General features: G+C 27.6%; 1 protein-coding gene across 2 annotated transcripts; it reads right to left on the bottom strand.

Moving 5' to 3' along the window:
* Positions 1–1,053: 1,053 nt before the first annotated feature.
* LOC110637525 (uncharacterized) lies at positions 1,054–6,318 on the bottom strand. Of its 2 annotated transcripts, none has more exons than XM_058148464.1 (11): positions 5,669–6,318; positions 4,945–5,063; positions 3,830–3,951; positions 3,388–3,590; positions 3,020–3,310; positions 2,885–2,943; positions 2,641–2,677; positions 2,463–2,534; positions 2,187–2,337; positions 1,917–2,033; positions 1,054–1,827 (listed from the first exon to the last, which is right to left on the bottom strand). In XM_058148464.1, the coding sequence occupies exons 2-11, from the start codon at positions 5,054–5,056 to the stop codon at positions 1,414–1,416; spliced, it is 1,578 nt and encodes a 525-aa protein (XP_058004447.1). In that variant the 5' UTR covers positions 5,057–5,063; positions 5,669–6,318; the 3' UTR covers positions 1,054–1,413. The 2 variants fall into 2 exon arrangements, with proteins under 2 accessions (XP_058004447.1, XP_021643364.2); XM_021787672.2 differs by lacking the exon at positions 5,669–6,318 and adding an exon at positions 5,155–5,367.
* Positions 6,319–9,882: the final 3,564 nt, after the last annotated feature.

Raw genomic sequence — 9,882 nt, 5'->3', positions numbered from 1 at the left:
TATTTGACTTCGAGATCTCTCATTTTTTTCGCTTTCAAAATAGAGAAAAATCAATCAAATTATCTCGTAGTAAAAAAATAAAAATTAAATTATTAATTACATTAAAATATTGAATATTGAATTGTTTCAATTGGATTAATAGTAAATATAGAGATTACTTTGTTAAGGAAGTAATTTTGAAAATATTAAAACAAAATTATTGATTGCTTCAAATCTCAAAACTATATTGTAATTTATAATTTTTTCTCCTGGTCCTTTTAATCAATTTTAAATAAACTCCCTTCCATTCTTTTTTTTTTCTACTATCATAGAAGTTTCTTTCTTTATTATTTCTTATCCTTTTATTTTATTTATTTACTTTTCTATCTTTTAGAAATTTTCTATTTAATCAATTTATGGTCCCTATCTTTTTTTTTTTTTAATTCTAAAACTTTTATAATTTTTTTTAACCAGAATGTTACATTATAAAAAATAAAAGTGTTTTTCTTTAGAATAATAAAATAAAGTTAGCTTGTTATGAAATTCTTCAGTGCTCTTTTAAGAAAAATTTAAGTAAAACGCTTAATCATTTCCAAAGTTACCATTAAGAAGTTCATCTTAATTTTTTTTTTTATGCTTTTAGATTGAGATTAAAAGGGGATTAATAGTTAAGGGTTAACTGTTAATTCCTTTGACTTTATTTAGTTTATTTAATTCTTTAATGAAATTAATGATTAACTTCTTGCAGTGTACTTTTGTTAACTTCAATTCCCCTGCTAAGTTAAAGGGAAAGACAAGTGGTGGGAAGAAAAAGAAAAGTTATTTGTTTAATTATATTAATATTTATCACAATTAAAATTAATAATATGATATTAAAATAATAATAAATTGTTTATTAAAATTAAATAATCTGAAAATTATTTTTTTTTTACAACTAGCTTGATTAAAATTAAATTGTTAATAGGAGATAGTGGTCTCCTCTTCCAGAATATCAGGAAAATCAAAATAAACCATCATTGGGATAGGAGTTAATGGTAGATTGCTTGTCTAGCAAAGAAAAAAAGAAGTCAGGGATTCAATCAACTGAATTGGACTTTATATTATTGTTTAAATAATTTAATTTGCATACTATAATGGGGTTGGTCCCCAGGCTTTGATCTTATACCAATCAAAGAAATAAAAAATTTCTGTATGACTTCCCTTCTATAAAAAAAATTCTGATTCTTCTCCAACTTTGACCCTCCCCTGCATAGATAAATTCAATCTCTATAATCTTCTCGATTTCTTCCATCTTCTTGTATGTCTGCCTATACAATCTGTATCTTGAAATCTTGATCCTACTGCCAATTTCTGCTGGAAATCCTGCTTGCGCAGAGATCTTCCAGGAGGAGTATATTATGCTGGAAAAATGTTGGCAGTCTGTAGACTAATAAACTATGCATAATTTGAGCTATCTTTTGCTACTTTGCTTTCTGCTGATTCCACTTCTTTCACTGCAGAAGAATGTGGTTTCACAGAACCATCTAAAGAATGGTTTTCTTGTTCATGATGAGCTTGAACTGTCCATATCAGAACCAGAAACACCATGCTCAATGACAGAAACAGCATTGATCCCCATACCATCCGAGCATATTTCTTCAATGGTTTGCAGTGGTGTGTAAGGATTTCAGAAAATGCATTACTCACAGATTGGCATTCTACCAGGCTTTCCATGCCCGGAAATGCATTTAGTAGGTTCTGAATTGAACTTGTGAAATCTCCCAATATTCTGAAATCATCAATTGTTATGAATTGTCCAGCACTGCATGTTGCATTGCTGGTGCCAGAACAAGTAAGAGGCTCCAAAATCTTCAGAAAGAGAGGGAGACAGGATGAGTTAGAATATGGAATTTTTAGTTAATGAGGATGAACATAATCGTAGTTGATTTTAGTATTACCTTTGGGATGTCCCCAATTTGAATTGTATTGGCAGGGCAATTATCTGCCTGGTATTGATACTCCGGTGGTCCTGAGAAAGGATTGCACAATTGTACCACTGATATGTTTTCATTCACCTGCATTGTGGCAAATGAAGGCTTTTACTTTCAACTCACACTAGACTAGCCAAATTACCAGCTGGATAATTAGAGCAAATGAAATATGTATATGCTAATTTGATGAAAAAGAATATCCTGCCAACCTGCAGTTAAATTTGTAATCAAATTTACCTGGTTAACAATGTTGTAGATCCCTTCACTGACATCAGTCAAGACAGGCTTTGCTTTGAGCAATTCATCGCAGGGAAGGATCGAACTCAAGCTGTTGTTGTAGGGGTTCTCTTGGAAGTTTTCAAGAGCTGTACATGTGTCTCCTGCGAACCTAGAAAGATGTGGATTTTCCCCTCATTAGTTCTCTGAACCTCCAAGTCATCAGTCACTATCTCATGCAATTTTCTTTCCTAGTAAACCTGAAAGGCTTGAGGAAATGGAAGAACTTGGACTTACTTTCCTAAGAAGAAATACACGCCAAAGAGCACCCAGCATAGAGCAGTCAGGATCCAACAGAGTACAATAAGCCTGCAAATGCAAGATGAAACCATTAGAAACAAACTCAATAAATGACAATCAATTCTCTTTAAAAATTTTCTATTCATGACAATTTTAAATGTTTTTCTCTACTTACAGGTTAAGAGCTCGGCGTAGGCGCAGTGTTCCACAAACTGCAGAATGATTATTCCAAATTTAGTGAGAATTCTATTCAATGAGATTGTTATGAATGAGTAAAGACATAGCCTGGCAAATTTTTTTTTTTTATTTTTGAGAAATTGTAATTCTGTCAGGTTCGTGAGATTGTTTCCTTTACTTAGTTCAAGAAAATGCACACATTGAAGTCTGAGCTAACAAACCAGGCATATAAATAGACATACCTGAAAGAGAAATCACAGCAGCCAGGTTCAAGGAAATAGTGACTGTTGTTATTATATACCTGCAAGAATCCACACATCATTCAGTGGAAAGTTTTCTCTATTTATATTATAAGGTATAATGAGACAGAAACTTACACTATCTTGAGAACTTTCATAATCAGACGCCTATTTTTCCTAGCATGCCTGTCAATATCAGCAGCTTGATCATCGAGTTTCTCTGATGTGGAGGTAAGGAAACTGGAAGCCTGCTCTGCCTCTGCACTTACATTAGATTCTGCTATACTATCTCTTATTTCTTTCATTGCTCCTGTTGTGTTAAATAATGTTCCTGATGCTCCATCTGCTGTGTCAATGATGATGTCCACCACAGTTCTCGCTCGTGATCGGAATTTTACATTCCCTCCAAGAACTAACCCAGATGCGGTTCTGCAGATAGTATTCATCTGTCAAATTCTTGTAACTTTTAACACATAATTTGGACTTGTGAAATGGACATGACTTACATTGCCAAGACAGTGAATAGAATAGCCAGGAGAATAGGCCAAAAGTAACATTGTTTATGGCAAGGCAATTTTTTCTTGAGATTCCCCTTCTTTCTAGTTTTGCAACAGTAAGTATTTGCTAGAAGAATGCTTCCATATATGATTCCAGCCAGAAGCCAGAGCACCCCAATGACGTATCCATAAACTCCTGTAAATGCTGTTGACTGCCAGAAAAAAGAAGGTTGTTAACGCATGAAAATCATGAAAAGTGATTTTCTTAGTTTTATCAACTTGTTTTTCAAAAAATAAAATTTTAAAATTAAACAATAAAAAAAGAAAACAAAATTAGATATCAAATAACCCTTACACTACCATGCTTTTATGAATTTGAAAGGGTGCAAAATAAGACAAAATATTGTTCAATTTTTATTCTTTTATTAGAGAGATAAAGAGAGAGAATTACACTCCAATAGTGCTTGTTTGTGATATCATATCCTCCTCTGTATTTCTTGAAATGGTCTAGAGGATCCACCCTCACAGTGTCATCTGACAGTGAGTCATTGTTTGTTTCAAGCAAATTAGTACCTGAGAAACCAGACAAATCCCAGGATGAGATAAAATTATATCTTAATTATAAGCTTAGATAAGCACAAAGGATTAAGAAAAAATATATATTTAATAATTTGATTTAATTTGCTTTCAACTTCAGCAACCTTTCATGCTTCCCCCCACCCCCTCTCTCCTTGGCCATTCTTTTGCTCCAGCCTCCAGTCTTATTTTTTTAATTGTTTTCTTGATAATAATGAATAGTTACTTTTATAATAATTCATGATGGTGGCTTTTAAGAATAGGAGAAGTAAGATGTGAATTTCATAAAATATAAAGAATTTTCTTCTAATTTTTTCTTTTGTGTGTAAATAATTAGGGGCATGTGCTGAAGTTTGCTTCTAAGATTGAAAATGAACTTTCTTGTAAGGCACAACCATTTGCATTTGGTTAATCCTAGGTTTCTTAGAAATGCCTTTGTTTAATTAAAATAATTAAACTCTTAATCTAGTATCTAAGATGAATATTTGGTATTTATTAATGACTTAAACTACTATAATACAAGAATTTTTCTCTAGACCTAGTCCATTGTGGACCCAATATATAAGATATATAGCGAGACCCACTTATTAAATACATGAGTCTCCTATGATGAATTGGGTTTAAATAAGAATTCCCCTACAATACAGAATGTGCATAATGACATTATCAAAATTAATATTGTGAATCCCAATTTATTAAATGAAATTCACTTTGAATCATTCCATAATTTCTTGAAATTCTTTTATAATTTACAAGTCTTTACCTAAGCAATTTCTTCATTTTTTTTTTCTTCTTATTAGGTGGATTATCATTTATATTCTGAAATGGTGACCCTTTTGCAAGGAAAAACCCATGCTTTTTCATTTTTCAAGCTCAAAAGATTAGGAAAATTTCCATTAATTTCTAAGATAATTATGAGCTTGATTTTTCCTCCATATATATTGCAAGAAAAAGACTTCGCATAATGAAAATTGAAAAATAAAGCCTCACCTGGCTCAGAACCATTGGTTTGAATTGTTTGTGCTGCAATGAAGTTCGAACATATAACGATGACCAAGAAAATTAGAGGCACACCCAATTGTGTTTTACAAGTGGAGCCCATCTTTAACCTGTAGAACAAGTAGAGGAGAAGAATTAATGAGGTTAGAAATGCACATGTAAGATTTGGGAAAATTCAAGCCCTGTCTCTTTCTAACTAACCCAAATGCTAATTTTTGCTTTCTGAATCTCAACAGGAAGTGAGAAGCTAACCCATCAAACAAGTTAATAAACCAAAAGAAGAAAAAAAAACTAAAACCCATCAAAGAAAACAAGAAAATTAGATGGAGGTAGAAAGAGCTTCTTCATTTGCATGGGAATTAAGCTTCTGGGGAAGCTAGCTAGGCTCAAGATTAAATGAACCTTCCTAAAGAAAAAAGGGGAAAAATAAAGGAGCATTTAGCTTAAGTGTGAATTTAGAAAGATCCTTTTTTCTGTTTCATGGATGGGTGCACTGCTTTTGTAAAAGCAAGCAGCTATTTGTTTTATATGGCATAAACTTCTTTGCAAGTAAAGAACAATTTTTTTTAGAGCACCAAATCAGAACATACAGCAACAAAATCAACAATTTTCATTTTTAAAGAATCTTAAAAAGATTAAAGAATGATATGCATGTTCATCAAATGGCCCAAAAAGAAGAAGAAAATAGCTAATCTATGTATATATATGAACTCACCTGAACTGGGAATTGTAGCAGATTCAATGGCTGGCTCTCACTTTCTGCAACTTCAATATTTTCAATCTGTGGTTTGATCTTATGAGCAATAATCTTTCAGAATTCCAATCTCAGAATGCTCCACTTCTTAAATAGAAAGTACCCTTTGCTTGAAAAGCTTAAATACAATTATAGAAATCACAGCTTTTGCTGTTTAGAATTTAAATATCAGCAAAACCCAGTTTAGAAACTTCAACAGATGTGAACAATTCCATTCAAATCATCCAATTATGGCTGCTTGTACAAATAGAAGTTTGTAGATGAATCCAAGATATCTAGAAGGCTGAGACTCTTCAAATAATATTATATGATTAGAGATAAAATGAAAAAACACCAAAGTCAAGAACCTCAACTGAAACACCTCTCTCTCTCTCTCTCTATCTCTCCCTAGAATTTCATATTTCCTCAAGAGTCTTTTCTATTACTCCAAACAAACAAAACTTGTTATAAATCTGTAACTTTCCAAATAAAGAACAATATCAGCTCTTGATTATTTCAATGCTTAAGGACCAACAGAACCGTGTCCAACATTCTCATGTACCTGTATGAAGAAAAATGGAGAGAATTGAGAGAGTTTGGTTTTGGTTTTTCAACTTAATCCACTCAAATTGCACCAGCTCCCCAAGCTATATATATGCATACATCTATGCACACATAACATTTTATATATTTATATGAATGGTCAACTTTTTTATATCATATTAATATTTTTTTCAATTCCAAACATGAATGTTCAGTTAAAGAAAAATTTTACAATTTTTTTAGACATTAAAAATAAAAATAATAAACCAATTTTTTAAAGTACTTTTTTAAACAATATTTAAAGAGACACAATGTTTAAATCAAGGGTTCTAAAGTTTATGTGTATAAATATGATAAAATTACTACAATAAATGTTAGGGTAGCATATAGTAACAATATGAATAATTACTGTTAATAATACATATGAAAAAAAAAATATGATAACATTGTTATTATTATAAATTTTTTTACAATAATAAAAAATATGATAATATTGTTGCTATTGATAAATTTTTTACGGTAATAATTGTTACCGTCAATAATTATTTTTTTTATTGTAACAATAATTTTATTGTAAAATACTTACTGCCACAATTTTATATAAGTGAGCACTTTTCGATTTGAACCAAATAAATCAAACCAAACTAAATTACTTTAATTTGATAATTCGGTTCAATTTTAAGATAATTCAGTTCAGTTCAGTTTTGAATTTTAAAAATTTTGATTCAATCCGATTTTGGATAGAAAAAATTGATTAAACTGAATTGAATTGCTTTATTAATTTTTAAATTACTTCATTTTTTATAGAGAATTTATGTATCATATATATTTTTGTATATATAAATTATTTAATTTTATTGATTAATAGTTATTAAGTTCAAATCAAAGTCAAAATCATATCAAATAACTTAAAAATCAATTATAAATAAAAACATCAAAGCCCAAAAACCAATTAGTTCGAATTTAACCGAATCGAATTTGAAAGGTTCAATTTGGTTCAGTTTTTCATGCATTTTATTTGATTCAATTTCTAAAATATAATAATTTAATTAATTTAGTTTTGACGATTCGATTCGATTTAATTTGAACCAAATATTCAATTCTAATTTTATAGTAAAAATATACAGTAATTTATATATTATTATTATAAATTTATGAAAATAAATTTTATAATTTTGACAATGAAAACTTTTACAATTAAATATAACTTCTTGATTATAATTGGGAGGATTGTATGAAATGCATCTGATACTAATTCCCACCAAAATCTCTCACTTTGTCTCTTTGCAAAGTCAAAAAACAGCCAAATTATTTCTGGTCAAGTGAACGACCTTTTTGTCATGGTGACTTGTCTCCTTTTTTTTTTTTTTTTTTAATAATTTAAGTAACCCTTTTATTCTCTAAATATACCCATTTTTTTAATGCAAGTGCATTTGAACATCACTTTGTAGTTCAAGAAAGGCGTTTCCCACTTATTAGAAGATAAAAGGAAGCCACCCCCAAAATCAATAAATTAAACAAGACAAAAATCCACAAGGTTCCTTTCCTCCTTCAAGTCAAAAAGATACATTCGTTAAAAAGATTAGTTGCATTTTTCCTATTTTATTAAGGTTGTTTAAATATAATTAAGAAGGTAATTAACATTTTTTTTCTTATTTTAATTTTTTTATTATTTTTTATATTATAAAATAAATATTTAATTATTAAATTAATAACTAAATTAAAAAGGGTTAATGAAAAAATGAAAATTATATCATCCAATTTTGCTAAACTTCAAAAGCTAAAAAAGACTTAGTTATTTATTAGAACTTGTTTGGTTTAACTGTTGGATGCAGCTGATAACTGTTAATCGATAGTTGTTACTATTAACTGATAGCTAATAGTTGCTAGCTGATAATAGCTGATTTATATTAAGTGTTTAGTAAAATTATATTTAGCTATTGCTATTAATATTTAAAATGACTAATAAGAGTATATATAATATAATTTATTTTATTATTTAAATAAATATAAAATTATAATTTATTATATAATTTTATATTACTTATATTCTTATTAAAATAAATACATAATTATTAATTTAATATATCATATCATTTATTATATTATTAAAATAAAAATATAATTATTAATTTATTATATCATATTATTTATTTTATTATTGAAATAAGAAAATAATTAAATTTCTTAAAAAAGAAAATAATTAAATAATTTTAAAAATATAGTTATAAAATAATAAAGTAATTTTATTGTCGATAACTAAAGAAAATCTTATAATTTTAAGTTTTGGAAAAAAAAATATATTTTTTCATAATAAATAAATATTTTATATTATTAATAGAAAATATTTTAATAAAATTCAAAACGCTAATTAAGGTGTTAAAATTATAAATAAAAAAAAAGACAAATAATATTAATAATATTAATTTTCGAGTTATATAAAAAAATAATATAATTTAAATAAAATATAAAATCAAATCAGCTTTCAGCTGATCGGTATCGTATCAATTATCTATTAGGTATCAGCTCTATTTTTTTTAAAGTTATCAAACACTTTAGTTTAACTATTTAGGTGTTTATTAGTTATCAACTACATTTAAAAGGTAAATTAAATACCCTTTAAAATCATAATATATACAATTTGTTGAAAGAGACTCAACTTATTTAATTATATATGATTTTATGTTCAATTTCACCCATATACTTGTTAGATATATTCAATTTAGTTTATTTTTAATTTTTAATCTAAATTGATTCAAAAGTTTAAATTTAAATTCAAAAATAAAAAAATTAAACATTAATTAAAAAAAAATTTAAATAGACTAAATTGAACATGAGTAAAATAAAACATTTAACAATTAAATATTAATCATATTTTTAATTAAGCAAAAAATGCGCAAATAAATACGATATTAAATCAGTAATTAATGAATAAGAGAGTTCAATTAGAATTGATAATCATTTATTTTAGTTTAAATATTATGATATGAGATTTGGATTTGAGTTAAGAAAAGAAAAACAAAATCTCAAGCTTTAAGTAATCAATGATCTAATAGTGAACTAAAATATGAAATAATATCAATTTAAGTGATTACGATTAATCATCAACATTAATTAACCCAAATCCACCGTATTCTAATAAACGTGTATCCTTACGTTATGAGGCTGCTAAAATCACCATCAATTTAATAATTCCTCGTCAATGCTTGCTTTCTTTATTTTTTGTTTTTCTAAAAAAAAAAAAGTGGAAAAGGCTAATATGGTAAATCAGCACATAAGATAGGCTGCCCTGCAAAAGGATGTAAGAGTCTAATTAACTCTAGAGATGATTGAAACGTCAAGGTTGAATTTAAGAAGGAGATATGTCATAATTTGAGTTTGCTTTGTTGAAATGGTGTCACTAGCGTTGAATGTTGTTTAGCCGTCATCCTTAATAGCCAACATTTCTTCTGCATCAATTGAATATGTTAACAAATTAGGCATCATTTGCAATAATTTTTTTTTTTTAAGTGAAAAAAAGATGATTTTTGATTTAAAGTTATAAATAAATTATTATTTAATTTAATTTATAAATTAAATAAATTATTTAAAATAAATAAAAAAAGATAACTTTTATTTATAATTTATTTATTTATTTATTTTAAAATATCTTT

The sequence above is a fragment of the Hevea brasiliensis genome, chromosome 6, assembly GCF_030052815.1.
Source record: "Hevea brasiliensis isolate MT/VB/25A 57/8 chromosome 6, ASM3005281v1, whole genome shotgun sequence".
Taxonomy (NCBI): Eukaryota; Viridiplantae; Streptophyta; class Magnoliopsida; order Malpighiales; family Euphorbiaceae; genus Hevea; species Hevea brasiliensis.
The sequence above is the reverse complement of the archived record's forward strand: the minus strand, read 5'-3'. Positions and strand labels throughout refer to the sequence as shown.

Excerpts from the sequence above, each read along its gene's own strand:
- LOC110637525 (XM_021787672.2), bottom strand. The coding sequence starts at position 5,255 with ATGGGTTTTAGTTTTTTTTTCTTCTTTTGGTTTATTAACTTGTTTGAT. Across the intron at positions 3,311-3,387 it reads CTATTCACTGTCTTGGCAAT|AACCGCATCTGGGTTAGTTC; the intron begins GTAAGTCATGTC and ends TACTATCTGCAG. Across the intron at positions 1,828-1,916 it reads AAATTGGGGACATCCCAAAG|ATTTTGGAGCCTCTTACTTG; the intron begins GTAATACTAAAA and ends CTCTTTCTGAAG.